At 48.0% G+C, this 24,667-nt stretch overlaps 1 protein-coding gene and 1 pseudogene across 3 annotated transcripts in view; both read left to right on the forward strand.

Annotated features, from left to right (window-relative positions):
• The first annotated feature begins 4,177 nt into the window (after window positions 1-4,177).
• Window positions 4,178-24,667, forward strand: part of DRC7 (dynein regulatory complex subunit 7) — a 37,021-nt gene continuing 16,531 nt past the window's right edge. The window contains exons 1-8 of one of the 3 annotated variants that reach the window (XM_015126252.3): window positions 4,178-4,244; window positions 5,835-5,964; window positions 7,305-7,544; window positions 8,242-8,416; window positions 9,537-9,662; window positions 11,428-11,622; window positions 14,382-14,540; window positions 16,725-16,943. In XM_015126252.3, the coding sequence (XP_014981738.1) occupies window positions 7,342-7,544; window positions 8,242-8,416; window positions 9,537-9,662; window positions 11,428-11,622; window positions 14,382-14,540; window positions 16,725-16,943 (1,077 nt within the window). In that variant the 5' untranslated portion in view covers window positions 4,178-4,244; window positions 5,835-5,964; window positions 7,305-7,341. The remainder of the gene's footprint in view (window positions 4,245-5,834; window positions 5,965-7,304; window positions 7,545-8,241; window positions 8,417-9,536; window positions 9,663-11,427; window positions 11,623-14,381; window positions 14,541-16,724; window positions 16,944-24,667) is intronic. The other 2 variants (XM_077986165.1, XM_077986166.1) reach the window with 2 other exon arrangements.
• LOC106995037 (mitochondrial carrier homolog 2-like) lies at window positions 23,051-24,236 on the forward strand (annotated as a pseudogene).

Consider the following 24,667-nt stretch of genomic DNA (forward strand, 5'->3'; position numbering starts at 1 on the left):
TAAAATACAAAAAAAAATTAGCCGGGCATGGCAGCATGTGCCTGTAGTCTCAGCTACTCGGGAGGCTGAGGCAGGAGAATTGCTTGAATCTGGGAGGCAGAGGTTGCAGTGAGCCGAGATTGCACCACTGCACTCCAGCCTGGCAACAGAGCAAGACTCCATCTCTTAAAAAACAAAACAAAACAAAACAAAAAACCAAAACAAAAAACTTATCTAGGCATGGTAGCTCCTTGGAGGAGGAAGCAGGAAGACCACTCGAGCCCAGCAGTTCAGGACTGCAGTGAGCTATGATGACATAACTGCACTCCAGCCTGGATGACAAATTGAGACTATGTTTTTTAAAGAAAGGAGGAGGAGGAGGAGAAGGAAGGAGGAGGAGGAGGAGGAGGAGAGAAGAAGGAGGAGGAGAAGGAGGTGAAGGAGGAGGAGAGGAGAGGAGAAGAAGGAGGAGGAGAGGAGAAGAAGGAGGAGGTGAAGGAGGAGGAGAGGAGAAGAAGGAGGAGGTGAAGGAGGAGGAGAGGAGAGGGGAAGAAGGAGGAGGAGAAGGAGGAGGAGGAGAAGGAATAGAAAGAAGCAGGAGAAGGAGGAGGAGAGGAGAAGAAGGAGGAGGAGGGAAAAGGAGGAGGAGGGGGAGGAGGAGGAGGGGGAGGAGGAGGAGAAAGAAGAAGAAGGAGGAGGAAGAAAAAAGAATAACAATTATCACTTGGTCCCAATCCCCAGACTCAAGGGAAATTCTGGGTCGCAGAGTTTCCCAAACTGCTCAGTGGGATGTGGGACCAACAAGACCACAAGCCCCTGATGGCTGGGCTTCCTGGCTCAGATGGAGAGGGCAGTAAGGAGGTGTGACTAGCATTGGGGGTGCACTGCTTTTCTGGCTGGCTCTCCACCCTGGGGCTAGGCAGGGGCCGAGGAGCTGGAGTTCCTCATCACCTGGGGTTCCTGCAAAAGCAGCTCCAAGTGCCAAGCTGAGCACCCATAAGGGCAAGGGGGCTATGGTGAAAATACACTCCAAAGCCCAGAGTGGATGGATGGAGTTCCTCTGTCATTGCACAGCAACAACAGCAACCTAGGAGATGGGCCATCATCACAGGCGAGAGCACAGACCCTGACCTCAGTTCACCAGTTTCAAATTCGGTCTTCGCAACTTCTCTTGGGCAAATTCTTCAACTACTGAGCCCGTAAAACAGAAATAGCAGCAGCTGCCCCACAGGGCCGATGAAGGAAATGAATAAATGCGACAGTGCCTGCAAGGACAGTGCCTGGCCTGCCTGGCCCAGAATGAGTGTGACGAAGTCAGAGCTTTGCCTTGGCCATCATCTCATCAGGTCCTGGGCACAGAGAGGGTCCCTTCTGCCATGGCTCCTGCCTGGTTCTCTGTTCTGCCCAAATCTCTTCATTCCTTGTCTTTTTTCAATACAGCATAGCAAATACACAGGAAACAAGAAGACTCTTTTGCTCTATGCTGTCAGATAGACAACACTAAAAGATATAAATCCTTCCTCAATGAATGGATTCAATGCAATTACAATAAAGATCTTGGGGCAGGCACGGTGGCTCACATCTCTAATTTCAGCACTTTGGGAGGCTGAAGCAGGAGGATTGCTTGAGCCCAGGAGTTCCAGAACAGCCTGGGCAACATAGCGAGACCCTGTCTCTACAATAAAATAAAATAAAGGAAAAAAATAAATATTCTAATTGATTTTACTTTTTTGAATTCTCCAGAAACTTTTAAAATTGATATGGAGGCATATAGACCTCAAATAGCGAAGTCAATCTTAATGGAAGAGGGCATACAGGAGGCGGAGGCTGTAGTGAATAGAGATCGTGCCACAGCACTTTAGCCTGGGAGACAGACCTAGACCCTGTCTCAAAAAGGAAAAACAGAAAGAAGGCATAGAAGGAAGACTTAACGTCTAGACATAAAGATATTACAAGGCCAGTTTGGTAAATGTAACGTGGAGTCTGTGCAGGGATAGGAAAGAAGATCAGTGGAACAGCAAACAGTGCTCAGAGGCAGACCCACAGACACCTGGGGGATTTAATACATGACAAGGGTGGCATCGTCATTTTCAGAGGAGGAAATACCTAAAAACTAACATATTAGTTCATGAAGACACATTTAAAATCATTAGTTATCAGAGAGCTGAGATTGAAATGACAATGAGACCTCATTGTATCCTTATTAAACTGATGAACTAGAAAGCTAGATAGTACCAACGGGAGGGATGATATGGGAGCCAGGGAGAGTCTAGACTGCTTCAGCTGCCTGGAGAAAAACATAGTGCTTCTACTGAGTCAGGAATCTTGCTACTGGTTGTTTATCTTAAAGAAACATTATTCCAGATCTAGACTCTTCTAGACTTGTGTAGCATTGTCTGTGATGGAAGGGAGTTGGCAGCAAATCTGAGTGGTTTGTCCAGACCACCCAGCGTTTGCTGGGGAGTTCCCTCAAGACTGCCCCAAACCGTCAAGAGATAGGGCCAGCTGGAATTCCAAAGAAATAAACACTAAAAACAGGGGTGATCTGTATCCATCCAAAGCATTGATTAGGGAAACGTACATAGGGAAGGCTGTAGTATTCTCATGATGGACAGCAAGAAGGGAGATGTGTCTGTTCATAACGAGGAGGTGGGTTTATGGAGTTTATATGAGGGTTTAAGGAATTTGGTTCAGGGCTGGGGCACGTTTAGCATTTGTTTGATCTTTCCATGTTTCCGGCAACAACCTAAACCACTATCAGTGCCTAGGGACGTTGAAAGCTCCCTCTAGAACACTTGGACACCGAATGCCCGTCACTGGAAGGACAAAGAGGTAATAAGTGTGGATCCACACAGTAACATGGAGAGATCTTAAAAACACAGCCCTTCATGAAAATATAAGAACCAGAAGGATATATTCATTCAGTCTCATATTAAACATATATTTAAAATACCAGCATGCAAAATAATACTCATTTTGGAAAAAAAAAATACGCATCAGAACTCTTGCCTTATAGAGATGGGAAATGAAAGTGGGTATGGAGAGAAAAAGGAATGAATAAATATGTAAAAGGAATAAAATATTGCATGGGGTTGAAAAAAGAAAATGAAGCCTATGCTGCATCCCACCAGCATAACACATCACCTGTTTTCCTTTCTCCTCCCTCCTCACTTCCCTCCCTCATCCCAGCCAGTTCCCCACAGAGGTAATTATGAGTTGCTTAGCCCCAAGTCTGAAATACACACACCCTCTGGTGAGCTCTCCACAGCGCAATTGATCCTTTACAGCTTATTTTTATGGCTGCATGATATTCAAACCGGGAGGGGGAAAATCATTCTCTATTCATGAGAACTGAGGCAATTCCTAAGTTTTTAGCGGTAACACTAACTGTGCAACCTTGTCAGCACAGTGACAGTCTGGATTCCCTCCTGGCAGCCCTATCCCCTAACCAAAAAAGGCCTGGGCACCCCTCCCTCCAAAAATAAAACAGTAAAGATTATATTTTAGAACTATATTAGTACAAACATAAATATAATTCAGGGCAGATTCATAGTTATATAGTCATTATTATTCTTATTTTTTTCTTCTGAATTTAAAAGAAATTAAACATTTTCACGAGCCACTAGCCTAATGGATAGGTTTTCCCCGTACTTCGAAGTAATGTTCTACATCAGAGCCCCGGCCTGGACTAGAACCCAGGACTCAGTCAAGGCAACGTGGCTCTGTCCACCACAGCTGGCAGCTACTCCAGGCCCCACACTGGTTTCTGTCTGTCTGGATCACGGCCACATTCGGCATGCCGTGTGGCAGGGGCTGCGGTGTGCTGGTAGATGTTTAACAACTGGCTTGCTCAGGGGAAAAGCCCTGGTCTTGGCATTTGCTAATTTTTGTGGTGTAAATAACCCCATGGCCTTTTTTTTTTTTTTTAAGAGAAGGTCTCACTATATATTGCCCTGGCTGATTTTGAACTCCTGGGCTCAAAGGATTCTCCTGCCTCGGCTTCCCAAAGTGCTGGGATTACAAGTATGAGCCACCGTGCCCAGCCCTTTTAATTTTTAATAATGGCTGTGTTTCACAACCATTTTGAAAAGGTTAACAACTAGCACGTTGATGCCCCGCTATACCAGCGCACCGCTGGCCCAAGGACCCATGCAACCTGGGAAGACTACATTTCCCAGAAGCCTCCTCTCCCAGGACCGGCCTTCAGCGTCCCAGGCTGTTACCATGGAGACGGCTAACTGCTAGCGCAGGCTGTCCTCGGAGGGGTGAGGAGGGAGCAAGGGACTTGGGGTGGTTGGACCCTGTCTGGCAGGGAGAGGGCGAGGCTGGTGGCCTCCTTCTGCCTGGGGGCCTCCAGCCCTGATCTTTCTGGGGAAGTTGTTGGGGTGTGTGTGTGTGTGTGTGTTCATGTGTGTTGGGAGGAGGAAGTTGCTGGTGGAAAGGGGGTACAGGAAAGGGCCTGTGGGTTGGGGCCCAATCTAGGGAACCTTGAGACAAGACTGCCTTCCCCACACTGGGCTATAGCTGAAGAGGCCACCTGTGTAGGGAATAAAGTGCTGTGGGTTCTTCTCCCCAGCTCTGCCTCTGATGGTGTTCTGGGACTGACACATTGGCTTTCTCTTCATCCTACTTCTTTCCTTGCCCACCACTCCCCCACCATCCCTTCTAGCACTTCCCCATCTCACATCTCTTCTAGCCTGAGATGCACAGGTTTCACAACCAGAAATACTTGGGCTCAAATCCCAGACCTGCTACTTACTAGCTGTGACCTTAAGCAGTGCACTCAACCTCTCTGGGCCCCAGTCTTCTCATCTGCAAAGCGGGTGTCCTAAGTGTCTGCCTCACAGAGTCAGTAGAGGATAAGTGAGATGATCTCCGTACAACCCTAAGCACAGGGCCTGGCACACAGTAGGCGTTCAGCAAACTGTAAGTGCCTTGTAATGGTGATGACTGCCCTCCCTGTGCTCATTCTCTCTGGGACCAAGAGGCCGATAAATGGATCTGATGACTGGGAAGTGCTGCTTGGCTAGAGGTTCTCCCCTGAGGATCTGGGGTCCTGAATGCTGTTGGCCCACCTGGGCTTGGGTGGGCTCCAGCCAGATGAGCATTCATCCCCTCCTGAGTCCCAGAACACAGAATGTCAGAATTGGACAGAAAATATCTGCCCTCCCTTCCTATTGTAAAGAGAAACTGAGGCACAGAAAGGCGCAGACAGTGACCCAAGGGTCCAGCAGGAGCTATTGGCAAAGCCAGGATTTCCCCAACCGGGCTCAGTCCTGGCTGGTGGCCAGTGACTCACCTCCCTAAGAGGCCGAGGCGGCCCGCGTGGGTGTGGTGTGGGGAATGGGGCCAGCCTTTATCTGCTGCTCCCTTCTGCCCTCTTGTTCCTGGCTTCACCCAGGGAAGTGGGGGATGATTACAAAGTCGAGGGGATTCTGCTTTTTTCTCCTCACTACTCGCGCCCTTTGTCCTGTGGGTTTCCTTTGTTTTCCTCCTCTCTGGACCCCTGTTTACTATAAGGAAAACAGATGTTGGAGGAGAGAAATAGAAAGACCCCAGCTGGGAGGCTGGATCAGCTGGGGTGGCGTTGGGCGGTGTGGATCAGGGACCCCCATAGAGGCTGACATTTCTTATATAAGGAAAGGCTGGAGGTGGCACTCCAGTCCTCTGTGGCACCACAGCTCCCCGGTCTCTTGGCCCTGCCATCCTTAGCAGGCTACTTTAGCCCTCATGTGTGGTCACCTCATGGTCTCACCTGGGCTGCCCCACCTCCCACTTTATCTCCACATTCCAGGTGGGAGGAGGAGAAGGGCAGAGGGTGCCCCGATAACTTCTGCCCACATCTCATTGGCCAGAACCAGGTCACATCACAGGGCCACCTCTAGCTACAAGAGGATCTGGGAAGCTGAGCAATTCAAACCAGGCACACTGCTGACCCCACACAACTGGGGTTCTGCCGTATAGAAGAGGAGACTGGATCTTTGGGTAGGTGACTAGCAGTACCCGCTCAGTGAGGCTCTGCTCTGTGGTCGCAGGACATATGGTGAACACATGTGGCGTCTCTGCGTGGATCACAGAATGAAGCCTGTTCTCTGGGCCGACACAGGCCTTGGCCAAGAGAGAGCAGGCTCTGTTACCCCACCCCCCACTTCCTGTTTGTGTGCCCTGGTGCACGCACCTTCACTCTCTGTGCCTTGGTTCCCAATTTGGTCAGGTGAGATATCATTCACCTGCTGTCTTCATTTTTGGGTGGGTTGTAGTCCATATTACCTTACTGTTAGGATTTTCTTTAAACCAATTTATTTATTCATGTATTTATTTATTTATTATTTATCTGAGATGGAGTCTCACTCTGTTGCCCAGGCTAGAGTGCGGTGGTGTGATCTCGACTTATTGCAACCTCCGCCTCCCAGGTTCAAGTGATTCTCCTGCCTCAGACTCCTGAATAGCTGGGATTACAGGTGTGCACCACCATGCCTGGCTAATTTTTTGTATTTTTAGTAGAGATGGGGTTTCGCCATATTGGCCAGGCTGGTCTCGAACTCCTGACCTCAAGTGATCCACCTGCCTCAGCCTCCCAAAGTGCTGGGACTACAGGCATGAGCCACCGCACACAGCCAATTCATTTATTTAAATAGGAAATGTGACAATACTATAGTAGTACCCACAGCATTAGCAGTACTTGTCATTGATAACTGTCAGCTGGCACAATGGCTCATGCCGGTAATCCCAGCACTTTGGGAGGCCAAAGCAGGAAGATCACTTGAGGCCAGGAGTTTAAGCCTGGGCAACATAGCCAGACCCTGTCTCTACCAAAAAAAAAAAAAAAATAGCCAGGTGTGGTGGTGCGTGCCTGTGGTCTCAGCTACTGGGGAGGCTGAGGTGGGAGGATTGCTTGAGCCTGGGGGTTTGAAGCTGCAGTGAGCCATGTTTGCGCTACTGCACTCCAAGCCTGGGTGACAGAGTGAGACCTTGTCTCAAAAACATAAAAAATTTAAAAAAGGATAACTGTCAAATATACTTAAAGCAAATTGACATGTGTCCTGCCCTGTCCTGTCCTGATGATGGCTTCCAGCCGGAGGCCTGCTTTGTCTTTGTTGTAAAGGAATATTTGCCAGGATTAGAAAGGTGTTACAGATGGGGTAGCACCAAACAGAGACCTTCTCCATGTTTGAAAGGAAGTCAAAGAGGGAATCACTGCCTTCCTATGTGCTCTACACCTCCCCAAAACCATCTCCCAGGCCTCCCAGGGATGCCCCAGTGGTGTTGGTGGCTCCTGCCTGGTCTGACAGTCAGCCATGGCGTATACTTCCCCTTCCCCACAGAGACATTCTGTCTCCAGACAGCCAGAGACGCTCCAGAATGGAGGTCCTGAGGGAGAAGGTGGAGGAGGAGGAGGAGGCAGAGCGGGAGGAGGCGGCCAAGCGGGCTGAATGGGCGAGGACCGAGAAAATGATGAGGCCAGTTGAGGTGCGGAAGGAGGAAACCACCTTGACACAGGAGATGCTCAGAGACCTGGAGAAGAAGCTGTCGGAGATCCAGATCCCCATCTCAGCGGAGCTCCCGTGAGTGTGGCAGTGTGGGGGCCCTGGCAAGGGCAGACCGGGGCTGGGCACAGGGAGACCCAGGCAGAGTGGTGGCGACTGGTCTGGCAGGGTGACCAGTTAAGAGTGAAGGCTTTCTGCTTTCAAATGGCCTGGGCCGAGTGTCCACGCTCCCCCGACTAGCTGTGTGACCTTGGGCAAGTCACTCAGCCTCTCGGTGCCTCAGTGCCTTTATCTGTCTAAAAGTGCAGGTGCTGGCCGGGCGCTGTGGCTCACATCTGTAGTCCCAGCACTTTAGAAGGAAGAGGTGGGAGGATCGCTTGAGACCAGGAGTTCGAGACGAGCCCGGGCAACATAGCGAGACCCCCATCTATCTCGACAAAAAATACAAAAATTAGCCAGGTGTGGTGGTGCCTCTAGTCCCAGCTACTTGGGAGGCTGAGGTGGGAGGGTCACTTAAGCCCAGGAGTTCAAGGCTGCAGTGAGCTATGACTGTGCTACCGCACTCCAGCCTGAGCAACAGAGCAAGACCTGTCTCTTAAATATAAATAAATAAATAAATAAATAATAAATAAATAAGCAGATGTTAATGATACCTGCTTTCTCAGTAGCTGTGAGGATTAAATGAGGAAGGGATAGAGCCAATGGCAACTCAGTGGAACCAGGGCTCCTGAGTACCAGGCATGGCTTCCCTAATGCCGTCCCTCTTGTGGCACAGGGCCTTTACCAAGGACACTATTGACATCTCCAAGCTGCCTGTTTCCTACAAAACCAACACACCCAAGGAGGAGCACCTGCTGCAGGTGGCAGACAACTTTTCCCGCCAGTACAGCCATCTGTGCCCGGATCGCGTGCCCCTCTTCCTGCACCCCCTGAACGAGTGCGAAGTGCCTGTAAGGCTGGCATGTTGAGGGCAGGGCCAGGGAGCCTGGGGCTGGAGAGCAGAGGGCACAGGGAAGTGGGGTGGGTTCTCCAAGGGCACTGGGCCAAATCACAGACCTCCTGTGGACTGGAGTGCTTCTAGTCTGGGGGAAACATAAACTCCAATGCCAGCAGGCCTCAGCAGGCTCAGTGCAGAGTACCCTGGAGGGTGGTGGTGGCCTGGAGACCCCATGCCTCGCCTAAAGAGGCAGCTGCTGATTGCTGCAGGGAAACTACAGGTGTGGGGCTACCTGATTAAGAGGAAACTGGGGATTTGTGTGGGAGTCTCTGATTTTTAAATGCTGGCAGCTGACATAAATGCTAAACATCGTCACATGGGCCAAATAAAGCGGGTCTGTGTGTCCCTGTCAGCCAATGGGCAGCTGTTTCCCACCCTCTGGATGAATCCCATGTCATTCCATCTACAGATGGAGAAACTGAGGCCCAGAAAGGCTCAGACACATGCTCTGGGTCACAGGGCTGGAAGGAAGAAGCCAGAGCTTAGGTTCTTATGCCTGTTCTGGTCCAGTTTGTCTTATTTCTCTGTCCTTCGCTGGACAGGCTGACCTCTGAGGCTTCAGACTGTACTGGCCACCAGCTGGCCCCAGCCCAGAACCTCTGTAGGCCCCAGGGAGAGCATCGCTCTTGGGAGGAGAGCACAGCGCTCCCAGGAACCCCAGGAAACAGACCTGATCTTCTCATTCAGCCCTGACTTGCTGGGTCACCTCAGGCAGCTCTCAAGCCCGCTCTGGGCCTCAGGTGTCTCCATGATGCCCTAGGGGTTGAAGGCGGCAAAACTTCAAAGCTCTTCAAAGTCCAGATCCAGAATATGCTTGTGCTGTCTCCAGGTGCTGGCAACGTGATGGGGGCCTCCCAGTCATTGCCACTGCGCCACTGATGGCTGCCATGCACCAGATCTGGGCGTCACCTTCCCAGCCAAGGGCTGCTCTGCCACCCCAGGGCATGTGGGCCTGGCCTCCTGCATTTGCTCGGGCCTCTAGGGTCCCCCTGTGGATTCGGAGAAGGCCCCAACACTGGATCTCAGAGGTTTTTACTGCCATGACCCCACTGGCACCATCTCTTTCCTTGCAGAAGTTCGTGAGCACAACCCTCCGGCCCACACTGATGCCCTACCCCGAGCTCTACAACTGGGACAGCTGTGCCCAGTTTGTCTCTGACTTCCTCACCATGGTGCCCCTGCCTGACCCCCTCAAGCCGGTAAGCGCCACTCACAGGCTGCATGCCTGAGCCCACTAGGACTAAGATGGTGTGAGAAACAAACTCACCCATCCAAACCCAAAGAATGGAGTTAGAGGCCGGGCGTGGCAAGGTGGGTGGATCACAAGGTCAGGAGTTCGAGACCAGCCTGACCAACATGGTGAAACCTCGTCTCTATTACAAATACAACAATTAGCGGGATGTGGTGGCGTGTGCCTGTAATCCTAGCTACTGGGGAGGCTGAGGCAGGATAATCACTTGAACCTGGGAAGCGGAGGTTGCAGTGAGCCGAGATGGCTGGCGCCATTGCACTCCAGCCTGAGTGACAAGAGCAAAACTCCCATCTCAAAAAAAAAAAAAAAAAAAAAAAAAAAAAAAAAAATGGACATAGAGACCTGGAGAACAGTGAAAGTGAGACTTTGAATGATGGTCTCGCAAGATTGGGTGTCTGATAGGCAGACACACCCAGCACAGTTTTAACAGGCAATTTATCCCCTAGTGCGCAGGTCCCTCCCCTGGTTCTTCACAGGCTAAGTACTATGGGGCCACAATCTTCCCAGACATCGCCTATTGATTGTTAGGCAGGGGCTTTAGGTGTTTTTTCTAGGGTGGTTTTGCGGCATTTTGTTGCAACCCGCAATGCATTGCAATCCTAGTTAGCTCAGGGGCTCTTTAAGTATTTGACTTACGACCTAGGTAACTGGGCAAGCTGATAAGAACAGCTACTTGGGAGGCTGAGGCAGGAGAATGGCGTAAACCCAGGAGGCGGAGCTTGCAGTGAGCTGAGATCCGGCCACTGCATTCCAGCCTGGGCGACAGAGCGAGACTCGGACAGAGTGAGACTCCGACAGAGCGAGACAAAGCCAGCTATTTAGCAAACTAGTAAACTTTTATCTTAGGCTAAACTTTTTTGGTTTGAGTGAGGGCAGCTAAGGCGGTAAGGAGGAGGCTGACAAACAGGCATTGGCTATTCAAGCAGGGGCCTAGTATATTCTGGGTTTTTATTTTTGGTAGTTTGCTGACCTAAGCAGATTCAAGGCACTTTTCCTTGGAAACTGATCACTGTGTACATTATTTCCTTCAATGGGATGCCAGGCATGGTCTGGGAAAAGGAAGTTCAGCCAGACTCAGGGCACAGCCTCTCAGGGCCCTAAGGGCAAACAGGCCCAGAGAGAGACAGCCACTTGCCTGAGGACACACAGCAAGCCTGGGCTTCTGGTTCCCACCTCTTTTCTCCTTTGCGTTCAGAGCTTCCCTGCCATGGCTTCAAGAGGTGCAGGAAAGAGAAGGGAGGCCCGGCTACCCATGACCCTAACCCCATCTTTGGGCTTCTGATCAACTCCATCAGCTTCTCCTTCAGAATAGAGGGAGGGAGGAAGAAAGGGCGAGGTCAACAGTGGAGAACTGATAAAGGGAGGAGGAGGAAAGGTAGGGATCAAAGGAAAGGGGAACATTGGAGTGAAACAGTAAACTTACCAATCAGAGGGCATTAGATCAGACACTTTTACAGTCCAAAAGGTTTTCTCTATCAGGAAGTCCATAGCCCCTTCAAATGACAGGCAAACGTGAATGGCATGGTGTCTGGTTTTCATTCCATTCTTAGCAGGCTCCCTGACCCCACAAGGGTTAGGGGCCCAAAGCAGGTCCAGCCTGTGCATTGGTCCTGGCTCCCCGCCCTGACAGGTGGTGGGCTGTGACCGGTGGGGAGGACAGGCTGGGGCAGTGGAGCCCCAGCTGTGCTGACCGTCCGTCCCACTATGACCAGCCCTCGCACCTGTACTCCTCGACCACTGTGCTCAACTACCAGAAGGGGAACTGCTTTGACTTCAGCACGATGCTCTGCTCCATGCTCATTGGCTCCGGCTATGATGCTTACTGCGTCAACGGCTACGGCTCGCTGGACCTGTGCCACATGGACCTGACGCGGGAGGTGTGCCCACTCACTGTGAAGCCCAAGGAGGTATGGTCGGGCTCGAGCTGCCTGGGTTTCCCAAAGGATGCACATTCCCGGTGCTGTCGTGCCATTCTTAGAGACATCCGTCCCTGCCGCCTCATCCCCGGCCCTGGCCACGTGGACAGAGATCCCTCACCACCAGCCCTTCCGCTGCCCTGGAGTTCATATTTCAAACCACCAGTGATTTATGTCCTCAATGTCTTAACACATCCAGCCCAGTTTTCCAAGCTGGCTGTTCTTCTCTGTCTGTTGTAACTCAGTTTTCAGTTACTATGCTCCCTGCTTGGTAAATTTTATGAATGCCACATAGCTTATATCTTAAGTCAAATGATTCCAAATTTACCCTATGCATTTGATAAAAATCCAGCCAGCCATTTTTATATAAGAAAATAGGCCGGGTGTGGTGGCTCACGCCTGTAATCCCAGCACTTTGGGAGTCCTAGGCGAGTGAATCACTTGAGGTCAGGAGTTCGAGACCAGCCTGGCCAATATGGCGAAACCCCGTCTCTACCAAAAATACAAAAAATTTAGCCAGGCGTGGTGGCATGTGCCTGTAGTCCCAGTTACTCAGGAGGCTGAGACAGGAGAATCACTTGAACCCGGGAGGTAAAGGCTGCGGTAAACTGAGATTGTGTCACTGCGTTCCAGCCTGGGTGACAGAGCAAGACTCCATCTCAAATAATAAATAAAAAATAACAGACAAGTGGACAGACATTTGGTTCTCAGTCCCACACTCCCGAGGTAAAAAGCCCCCCACCACCCTGCTTTTTTTTTGAGATGGGGTCTCTCCTACTCTGTCACCCAAAGCTAGAGTGCAGTGGCATGATCTCAGACCACTGCAACCTCAGCCTCCCAAGTGGCTGAGACTACAGGCATGTACCACGATGGCCAGCTAATTTTGTTTGTTTTTTGTAGGTTCTCACTATGTTGTCCAGGCTTGTTGTGAACTCCTGGACTCAAGCAATTGTCCTGCCTCAGCCTTCCAAAGTGCTGGGATTATAGGCATGAGCCACAGTGCCTGGCCTTCAGGCCCCTTTTTAATAGAAAAAAGAAAAAAGAAAAAAAAGAAAATCACCAACCCTTCAGTGGCTGGTGGCTGTGCTTTTAGATTTGCTCATTAAGAATTCCATAAGGACCAGAGGCTGCTACAGACACAAGAAACACTCTGAAATGAATATCAGAATCACAAATGCATGTCTTTACATTTAGACAACAGTCATACTACAGACAGAAAATGCTCTACATGACGTGGATTAATTCCAGGACTCTGGGATCAGGGTCAGGCTCCCGTGGGTGTCTGCAGCTTGGGGATGGGGATCCAGGGGCCTGAGGCACCCAGCAGGATCACTGTGTAGCTGTGTTATACTTGGGTGAGCACCCAGGGACCCCAGGGTGGGTGCTCTGGTGGGAGAAGGGCGAGATAGAAGGGGAGGCACAAGAAGAGCCTTGCTCTCTCAGGCCCGCCTCCCCAAGAGAAGAGGGAGCATGAGCTCCGCCATGGCTTTTGGCTTCAAAAGCCTCGGGCTGGGCGCGGTGGCTCATACCTGTAATCTCAGCATTTTGGGAGGCTGAGGCAGGTGGACCACTTGAGCCCAGGAGTTCCAGACCAGCCTGGCCAACATGGCAAAACCCCATCTCTACTAAAATATAAAAATTAGCTGGGCATGGTGGTACATGCCTGTAAACCCAGCTACTCCGGGTGCTGAGCCAGGAGAATCGCTTGAACCTGGGAGGTGGAGGTTGCAGTGAGCTGAGATTGCACCATTACACTCCAGCCTGGGCAACAGAGGGATACTCTGGCTCAAAATAAAAAAAAAAAAAAAAAAAAAGGAGCCTCTGAGCTCCCACCTGGGCATCTCAGCCCTCTCAGCTCAGCCAAAAGCTTAATGATTAACGTTATATCAATAACAAACAGATGCAGAGAATTTTCGGGTTTAAAATCCACTTTTATGTCCATTGCGCTCGTTGCTCCCCATGATGGCCCAGTGTGGTAGGTATTGTCACTTTTATTTTACAGATGAGTATGTTGATGAAATCAAAAGGTAACATAATGTGGCCAAAGTCACACAGCGGGAAAATGGAGGCTCAGGAACTGAAGCCCGGGTCAGGTGAACTTGAAACCCTGGAGATTCACTATTTCTCCTTCATAACTATCACAGGCCCACTTCTGCAGCCTCTGCAGTGCACTTTCCTGGGAACACTTCTTACCACCTAGCACATATTTGTACATACGCAAGTGTACATGTGTACACACACATACACACAGATACACTCACACACACACAGTTTATTCTCCTTCCTGGCCCAACAAATTCTTACAGTCAACATATGAGGCCCTCTGATGACAAGATCTGAAAAATCCAACTCCTGACAATTCTCCCCACTTCTGGATCAGACCCAGGTCATGGCTAGGATGGGTAGTGAGGATTGAAGAGGAGAAAGCCACACCTCCTGAGCTCCTGGCCCTGACGGGTACCTCCCTCGCGCATTTTTTCTGTCTTCACTTCTCAGAAAGAGGCTGGGGAGAAAGTTCCTATTATTCTCACACCATGAACCTGAGATTCAGAGAGGTGAGAGGACCTCCCAAGGTCAGGGAGCTGGAGCTGGGGCTCCCTCTGCATTTAGGGCCAGAAAGGCCACAGGCTACAGGAGTAGCTGCCATCCCCTGGTCCGAGGGACTGGCTGGGCAAGTCTCACCTCTTGGAGTTGCATGTGTGAAGGGGGGATGCAGGGCCACTGACCCTTCCTCTTCTTTTGGGTGACAGACCGTCCAGAAGGAGGAAAAGGTTCTGCCTAAGAAATACACCATCAGACCCCCCAGGGACCTGTGCAGCAGGTTTGAGCAGGAGCAAGAGGTAAAGAAGCAGCAGGAGATCAGAGCCCAGGAGAAGAAGCAGCTGAGGGAGGAGGAGGAGCGCCTCATGGTGGGTCCTCAGCCTCAAACCCCTGGGCTCAACTATCGAGAAATGACTGCTAGGGATGGGAAAAGAGGCACAAGTCATGGAAGGGATGTGTGTATGGACCCCCCAACTAGGTCCACCTCACAATCACCCCCGACCTCTACCCGGCCCTGCAGGAATCTCCCACTGGTGGTCAGCCAGCTTCTCATGATGGACTCCGAACATCAGGGCACTGTACTGCCTGGGGTAGCCCATTCTATGCTAGGCAGCTCTGGTGTCCTCTTTGCTTTAGACTCTTACTGGGGATATACCTGCACACACTCTCCCATCCATTCATCCTCCTATCTCTCCTCCCATCCATCCTCCCATCCGCCCATCCATCCATCCTCCCATTCATCCTCTGATCTCTCCTCCCATCCATCCTCCCATCCATCCATCCTCCCATCCATCTATCCATCCATCCATCCTTCCATCCATCCATCCTCCCACCCATCCATCCTCCCACTCATCCTCCCATCCATCCATCCTCCCATTTCTCCTCCCATCCATCATCCTCCCATCCATCCATCCTCTCATCCATCCTCCGATCTCTCCTCCCATCCATCCTCCCATCCATCCTCCCACCATCCTCCCATCCATCCTCCCATTTCTCCTCTCATTCATCCTCCCATCCATCCATCCTCCCATCTATCCACCCTCCTACCCACCTATTCTCCCATCCATCCATTGTCCCACTCCATCCTCCCATCCATCCTCTCATCCATTCTCCCATCCATCCTCCCATCCATCCATCCATCCTCCCATCCATCCATCCTCCCACCCATCCATCTTCCCACCCATCCTTCCACCCATCCTTCCTCCCATCCACCCATCCTCCCATCCACCCATTCTCCCACTCATCCATCCTCCCACCCATCCATCCTCCCAACCATCCATCCTCCCATCCATCCTTCCATCCATTCATCCTCCCACCATCCTCCATCCCTCTATCTTCCCATTTCTCCTCCCATCCATCCGTCCTCCCATCCATCCATCCTCTCACCCATCCTTCCATCCTTCCATCCATCCATCCTCCCATCCACCCATCCTCCCATCCATCCATCCTCCCATTTCTCCTCCCATCCATCCTCCCCTCCGTCCATCCTCCCATCCATCCATCCTCTCACCCATCCTCCCATTTATCCATCCTCCCATCCATCCATCCTCCCACCATCCTCCCATCCATCCACCCTCCCATCTGTCCATCCTCCCATCCATCCATCCTCTCATCTATCCATCCTCCCATCCAGCCATCTTCCCATCCATCCTCCCATCCATCCTTCCATCCATCCATCCTCCCACCATCCTCCCATCCATCCTCCCATTTCTCCTCCCATCCATCCATCCTCCCATCCATCCATCCTCTCACCCATCCATCCATCCATCCTCCCATCCACCCATCCTCCCATCCATCCATCCTCCCATCCTCCCATCCTCCCATCCATCCATCCTCCCATCCTTGCATCCATCCATCCATCCATCTTCCCATCCACCCATCCATCCTCCCATCCACCCATCCTTCCACCCATCCATCCTCCCATCCACCCATCCTCCCATCCATCATCCCATCCATCCATCCTCCCATCCATCCATCCTCCTATCCATCCATCCTCCCATCCATCCATCCTCCTATCCATCTGTCCTGCCATCAGTCCTCTCATCCGTCCTGCCAGCCATCCTTCCACCCATCTCCCATCTCTTCTTTCAACTCCACACTCCTATCCTTCCTCCAATCCTCTTTCCCCCCTCCCTTCTTTCCTTTCCTTCCATAGAGTATTCCTTGAGCTTCTCTTCTGGTCCAGACCTATTTATACATAACAATGAACAGTCACAGTTCTCTCAGAGGGAGGCAGATAAGGAAGCTGCTTGGTCTCCCATTTCCTTTCTGTGGATGAAACCTCACCCAAAGTCACAACATATAAAGCCGGTAACCCCCAGATGCCCAGTGCCCCAAAGAGTCCAATTTGTAAACCACAGATCTAGTCAGACTCTCCCATTGTTTTGATTTTACAAATGGGCTCAGCGGTTGGGTGATGGGAGATGAGGTGGGCCATCACACTCCAGTTGATGGTGCCGTCTGCATCAGAGCCCAGCCCCAGGGAGATGTCTGGGCCCCTGACACTCCTCTTCCAGCCATCTGACTCATAGTCACCCACCTTTCCTTGGCAGGAGGCGGAGAAGGCAAAGCCGGATGCCCTGCATGGCCTGCGGGTGCACTCCTGGGTCCTTGTGCTATCGGGGAAGCGCGAGGTGCCTGAGAACTTCTTCATTGATGCATTCACAGGACATAGCTACAGCACCCAGGACGAGCGCTTCCTGGGCATCGAAAGCCTCTGGAACCACAAGAACTACTGGATCAACATGCAGGATTGCTGGAACTGCTGCAAGGTGCCTGGGGAAGGGGAGCTGGGTGGGCGTGGCAGGCACAATGCAGGTGACAGGAATAGAGGGAAGCGATGGCAGCCAGACCTTGGGGGAGAGCGGGACACCAGGCCATGAGGGCTTTGAACCTTCTCCATAGCTGAGTCTCCATGGCCCACTCCCTTGCCCATGAGTAACCATTCTGATATGATTATTGTCTCTCCTGATTTGTGTATCCTTCTAAAATGTGGATTGTTTGCATTTTTAAAAACCTCTATTTTGAAGTGTAACCTACATGCAGAAAAGTGCACTCATCCCACGCATACATACAGTTCAACGAAATTCCACAAATTGAACATACCTTGGTTTCCTACACCCAGATCAAGAAATAGAACATTGGCCGAACCCCAGAAAGTCCCTTTGTATAATTACTATCTTCCCCCAAATGTATTTTTAACTTATGTATGTGGCACTGGTACACACACGCACCTACAAGAGGATACAGAGGAGGTCACGATCCTAAATGTACATGTCATTGAATTATCACACACTGAACACACGTATGTAGCCAGGACCAGCATAAGCCCCCTCATGTCCCCTCCTGGCCACCAACCCCGCCGTCGTCCCCAGAGTTAAGCACTACCTTGACTTCTAACAACATCCATTAGTTTCATCTGTTTTGGGAGTTTACATCAGTTGAATCACACAGTGATTCAATACTCTTATGCCTGGATTCCTTCACTCATGGTTATGTTTATGAAATTCATTATGGTTTTTTGTGTGGTTTGTTCGTTTTCATTTTTTATTACTTTTCCATTATTTGAATACACCAGAACTTATTTGTCCTTTCTACAGTTGCACATTGAGACTGTGTCCAGTTTGGGACTATTTTGAATAGTGCCGCCATGAACATTTGTATACATGTATTTCAGTGAACACATATACACATTTCTGTTGGGTAACTACTGAGGGGTGGAATTGCTGGGTCACAGGGTGGGCACGTGCTCAATTTTAGTAGATACTGCCCAATTTCTGAAGTGATTGCATCCATTTACACTCCCACCAGCAATGTATGAGGGTTCTCAGAGCTCCATCCACAACCTTGCCAATACTGCATACTTTCTTTTCCATTTTAGCTGTTGTAGCGGACATGTAATGGTATTGCACTGTGGTTTTATTTAATGCAATTGATTTTTGGCTGGGTGCGGGGGCTCACACCTGTAATGCCAGCACTTTATGAGGCCGAGAAGGGTAGATCACTTGAAGTTAGGAGTTCGAGACCAGCCTGGCCAACATGGTGAAACTCTGTCTCTACTAAAAATAAAAAAAAAATAACCCAGTGTGGTGGTGGGCACCTGTAATCCCAGCTACTTGGGAGGCTGAGGCAGGAGAATTGCTTGAACCCGGGAAGCGGAGGTTGTAGTGAGCCTGTATCGCGCCACTGCACTCCATCCTGGGAGACAGAGCGAGACTCTGTCTCAAAAAAAAAAAAAAAAAAAAAAAGCAATTGCTTTTTGCAAACTGTTCACATATCCAGTAAGTTTTAAACTTACTTATTCATTTTAAAATTTAATCTGTAAAGACTTAAGGATTTTCTGCATACACAATCAGTCCTACAGCTGAATGACGGCCGTTTTATTTCTTTATTTTTAATCCTTATACTTTTTTCATTTCTTTTTCTTGTTTTATTTCTCTGGTTAGTACATCCAGTATAATGTCAAATTGAAGTGGGGATTCTGAATATCCTGTCTCAGTCCTGATTCACAAGTAAAGCCTTAGTATCATAACATTTCACTATTTTTATGATGTTTATCTTGACTGTACGGTTTTTATAGCTAGCTACCCTTTAACTAAGGGATTTCTTTCTGTTTGCTAGCAGTTTTTAATCAAACAAAATTTGTTTATATCAAATTTTTTTCATCTATTAAATGATCATAATTTTTTCTTCTATTAACTGGTAAATTAGACTGTGTTCCCCCCCTTTTTTAAGTTGAGGCATAATTGACATAGCATAAATCTACTAAAGTGCACAAGTTAGTGGCTTTTGGTATATTTACAAAACTGTGCAACTATCACCACTATCTAATTCCAGAATTTTTTCATCACCCCAAAAGAAGATTTTTATTTTTTGAGACAGGGTCTTCCTTTGTTGACCAGGCTGGAGTGCAGTGATGCGATCATGGCTCACTTCAACCTCAACCTCTGGGCTCAAGCAATTCTTCCACCTCAGCCTCCCGAGTAGGTGGGACTACAGGCATGTGCCACTATGCCCAGCTAATTTTTATATTTTTTATAGAGACAAAAAATGGGTTTTGCCATGTTGCCCAGGTTGGTCTCAAGCAATCCACCCATCTTGGCCTCCCAAAGTGCTGGGATCACACGTTTGAACCACCGTCCCATACTCTGAAAAGAAGATTATGATTGAGATTATACTGGATCCATAGATCAATTGAGAGAGAACTGTTTTATCAACAATATTGAATTTTTCACCCATGAACATGGTATCTCTCTTCAGTTATTTAAGTCTTTTAAAATTTCTGTCAGCAACATTTTGTAGGTTTCAGTGTACAGTTCTTGCACATCTTTTGTCAGATTTATTCCTAAATATTTTACTTTTTGATACTATGATTTTTTTTAAAATTTCAACTTCTGACTATTCTTTGCTAGTGAATAGAAATGCAATTGATTTTTACATATTGATTTTCTATCCTGAAATCTTCCCAAATTAACTTATTTGTCCTAATAGCCTTTGTGTGGATTCCATCAATTTTTATATAGATAATTATGTTATCTGTGAATAAAAACAGTTTTACTTCTTTTCCAATCTGGATGCTTTTCTTGCCTTATCACACTGGCTAGAATCACCAGTAAATATTAAATAGAAGTGATGAAAGCACACCTGTTTATTCCTGATCTTAGGGAGAGCATTTAGTCTCATACCATTAAGTATAGTATTAGCCACAGGTTTCTCTTATTGGTTCCCTTTATGAAATAAAGGAAGTTTTTCTCTAGTCCTAGTTTGCTGAGACTTTTTTCAGAAATAGATGCTAGATTTTTGTCAAATACTTTTTCTGAATCTATTGATATTATTATGATTTTTCTTTTTTAGTCTATCTACATGGTAAGTTACTTGGATTGATTTTTGAATGTTAGACTAACCATGCATTCCTGGGATAAACCTCATTTCATTAGGATGGTTTAATCGTTTAAATATTACTGGTTTTGAACTGAAAATTTTGCTTAGAATTTCTGCATCTTTGTTGAAGAGAGATATTGTTCTGTAGTTTTCTTAGAGTATCTTTGCTAGGTTTCGGTATCACAGTAATGCTGGTCTCGTGGAATGAGTTGGGAAGTTTCCCTTTTCTTCAGTTTTCTGGATGAGTTTCTGTAGTACTGGCATGATTTCTTTTGTATATGTTTGCTGGATTCTCAAGTGAAGCCATCTGTGGCTGGAATTTTCTTTGTGGAAGGGTTTTAAGGTACAAATTCAATAGGAATATTCAGGTTATTTCTTTTTGAATGAGCTTTGGTGTTTGTATCTCTCAAGAAATTTGTGCATTTGTTTTCAAATTTGTTGTTATAAAGTGTTCAAAGTAGCTCCTTATTTTCCTTCTACTATGTTAGAGTCTTTAGTGACATTACCCCATTCATTCTTAATATTGGTAATGTGTGTGTCTCTCTTTTTCTCCTGTCAGTCTGGTTAGAGGTTTGTCAGTTTTGTCGGTCTTGACATAGGGGCAGGCCTCAAAATCAGGGCTTTGCCAGTGAGGATTCGTGGCTTTTTCCAGGAAATAATTCAAGGGCAAGCTGGTGGTGTTACAGGCAATTTTTTTTGAAGTGGCAGCATACGGCAGCAGCAGACGGACTGCTCCTTGTGGAGCAGGGCTACCCCATAGGCAGTGTGCCCAGATTGTAACCACCCAAGGGACTCACCTTGCCCACTGCCTAGACAAAGCTGATTCAAGACTGGGGAATTGCAATAGAGAAAGAGTAATTCATGCAGAGCTGGCTGTGTGGGAGACCAGAGTTTTGTTATTACTCAAATCAGTCTCCCATAGCATTCTTGCATTCAGGAAGCAGAGTTTTTAGGGACAACTTGGTGGGTTGGGGGAGGCCAGTGAACCAGGAGTGCTGATTGATCAGAGATGAAACAATAGAAAATCAAAGCTGTCTTCTTGCACGAAGTCCGTTCCTGGGTAGGGGTCACAAGATCAGATAAGCCAGTTTATCCATCTGGTGGTGCCAGCTGAGCCATCAAGTGCAGGCTCTGCAAAATATCTCAAGCACTGATCTTAGGAGCAGTTTAGGGAAGGTCAGAATCTCGTAGCCTCCAGCTGCATGACTCCTAAGCCATAATTTCTAATCTTGTGGCTAATGTTAGTCCTACAAAGTCAATCTAGTTCCCTAGGCAAGAAGGCAGTCTGCTTTGGGAAAGGGCTATTATCGCCTTTGTTTTAAACTATAATAAACTAAGTTTCTCCCAAAGTTAGTTCAGCCTGCACCTAGGAATGAACAAGGACAGCTTGGAGGTTAGAAGCAAGATGGAGTCAATTAAGTGAGATCTCTTTCAATGTCTCAGTCATAATTGTGCAAAGGTGGTTTCAAAAGTAGCAGCTCAGAGGCACTTCCCCAGTCATATTTATATCCACATTAATCATATGCAAATGAAGGGGCAGATTATGCAGAAATTTCTAGAAATAGGGTGGTAACCTCTGGTTCACTGGGTCTTTGCCATGGAAAGGTGTAATATCTGGGTGTTGCCCTGGCCCCGTTTTAGCTAGTCCTCAATTTGGTCCAGTGTCTGAGTCCCCCGCTTGGAAGTCAAGTCCCACCTTCTGAGTTGAGTCCCACCTCCTACCTCATTGTCAATAAACCAGTTTTTGGTTTTGTGGTTTTTCTCCATTGTTTTTGTTTTCTATCTCATTGATGTCCACTCTGATCTTTATTATTTTATACCTTTTGCTTACTTTGAGCTTCATTTACTCTCTTCTAGTTTCTTAACGTGGAAGCTGAGATAATTCATCTAAGACTGTTCTTTTTTTTTTTTTTTTTTTTTTTTTTGAGATGGAGTTTTGCTCTTGTTGCCCACGCTGGAGTGCAATGGCGCAATCTTGGATCACTGCAACCTCTACCTGCTGGGTTCAAGTGATTCTCCTGGCTCAGCCTCCCAAGTTGCTGAGATTACAGGCATGCACCACCATGCCCGGCTAAGCCTGTTCTTTTCTAACATAAGCCTTCTTTCTCTCGGAAGCACTACTTTAGTGACATCCCACACATTTTACTCTATCGTGTTCATTTTCCTTCCATTCAATATGCTCTTCAATTTCCATTTTAATTTCTGCTTTAATTCATGGACCATTTGAAAATGTGTTTAGTTTACAGATATTTAGAAACCCTCTAGAGATCTTTCTACTGTTGATTTCTAATTTAATTCTGTAGTGATTAGAGAATATAACTTGGTATGACTTCTATTATTTTACACGTGCTATAGTTTGTTTTATGGACCATAATATGGTCTGTCTAGGAAATTCACCAAATTCTTAATATGGTGAATTTTCTGTGTGTACTTGACAAGAATGTGTATTTTGCTGTTGGGTAGAATGTTCTATAAATGTCAATAATCTCAAGTCGATTGATAGTGTTATTCAAATATTGTATATCTTTGCAGATTTTCTGCCTACATTTCTTTCAATTATTGACAACATTATTGAAATCTTAGGGCTACAGTTTTGGATTTCTCTATTTCTTCTTTCATTTCTATCAGTATTTGCTTCATGTATTTTGAAGCCCTGCTATTAGATGAGTAAATGTTTGAGATTGTTATGTCCTCATGACGAATTGACCTATCAGCATGAAATAATCAGCTTTGTCCCTAGTAATAGTTTTCATTCTGACATCTATTTTGTCTGATATTAATAGAGCCACTGGAGCTTTGATTTGTATTAGCATTGGTTGTCCTCTTTGTGGAACTGTGAGTCCATTAAACCTCTTTTTTCTTTGCACATTACCCAGTCTCGGGTATGTCTATCAGTGCTCTTTCGTTGTCTCGAAGGCACTGTTTCTGACCAGGCCAGTTTCCCTTGGGTCCTTTTTAAGGAGACCCTGAGGAATGGCTTTCTCGTCTGTCCATCTGCATGGCGGACGCAGCCAATCTGGTGCTCCTGAGCTCCTGTCTCACCATCCTGTCCCAGCTGCTCTCATGGGGTATGAGCCTCTTCCTGCAACAGCAGGTCAGAATACTTTGGGGCAGCAAGTAGGTCAGCTTCCTGGTCCCTTTAGTTATACTCAGTACATTGCCAGCATTGATGGGAGGTGCAGGTTGTTCACACACTTAACTCCAAAACTGCTTGGGAATCCACAGTCAAATTTTGCAGTAGTTAGGACCTGGAAATGTACAGAAAGCTGTCTCATCTTCCTTTGACCGAGTTATCATGGAGATAAGTCGAGAGATAATCACTCGTTCTGCTGCTACCCCCATCGCACATCCCTTCTGCATGGATTACTGAGATTTATGGTACAATTCATTGACAGAGAGTCCAAGTACTGTGAACTTTGTGACTCCATAGCAAACATCTACTGGGAAGAAGGCATCCTAGGATTTCTCATCTGTCTTGTTCCTCACCTCCTCCTAGGCAACATCATTTCTTTATGGCTCTGTAACTCGCTGGCCTACCTCATCAATACCTATGCACTCTGGTGGGGCATGGCGGCTTACGCCTGTAATCCTGATACTTTGGGAGGATGAGGTAAGAGGATCACTTGAGCTCAGGAGTTTGAGACCAGCCTGGGCAACAAAGTGAGACCTCATCTCTATAAAAAAATTTCAAAAAACTTAGCCAGGCATGATGGCATGCACCTGTAGTCCCAGCTACTAGGGAGGCTGAGGTGGGACAATTGCTTGAGCCCGGGAGGTCAAGGCTGCAGTGAGCCGTGATTGTGCCACTGCACTCCAGCCTGGGCAACACAGAGAGAGTCTCTCTCTCTCTTTCTCACACACACACACACACACACACACACACGCGCGCACGCATGCACGCACTGGGCAGTGAGGTTTCTATCAGGAATGAAATGAACAGTATGAAGAGTTATTCTCAAGCTGTCACAAAACTGCTTGCCAGTATGTTGACCTATCCCTTTGTGCTTGTCTCTAATCTCATGGCTGTCAACAGCCATGGGCTTGCTGGTGGACCCCTTTCTTCCTTCCCAGTATATACTACTTGCATAAATTGCCGGTGCATGCTACAAAAACAGGGAAATATAAGCCGAGGAAATAGCTTGTTTTTCCCAAAGGATCCCTTTGGAAGACTTGTTTTGACCTGAGAATGTGAATTTGAAGATGTAGGGTGAGACAGTGACATTTCTATAGTCCCAGATGCACCAGATTATGGGAGACAATGTTGATTTCTATATAGTGTTCCATACTTTTATTTTATTTTATTTTTGAGACAGACTCTCACTCTGTCACCCACGCTGGAGCACAGTGGCGCGATCTTGGCTCACTGCAATCCCCGCCTCCTGGGTTCAAGTGATCTTGTCACCTCAGCCTGAGTAGCTGGGATTACAGGCAGGCACCACCACAGCTGGCTAATTTTTTTGTATTTTTAGTAGAGACAGCGTTTCACCATTTTGGCCAGGCTGGTCTCGAACTCCTGACCTCAAGTGATCTGCCCACCTTGGCCTCCCAAAGTGTTGGGATTACAGGCCTGAGCCACTGTACCTGATGACCTTTTTAAATGGTCATTTAGTCTTGG

Source organism: Macaca mulatta, chromosome 20, assembly GCF_049350105.2.
Source record: "Macaca mulatta isolate MMU2019108-1 chromosome 20, T2T-MMU8v2.0, whole genome shotgun sequence".
Lineage (NCBI taxonomy): Eukaryota > Metazoa > Chordata > Mammalia > Primates > Cercopithecidae > Macaca > Macaca mulatta.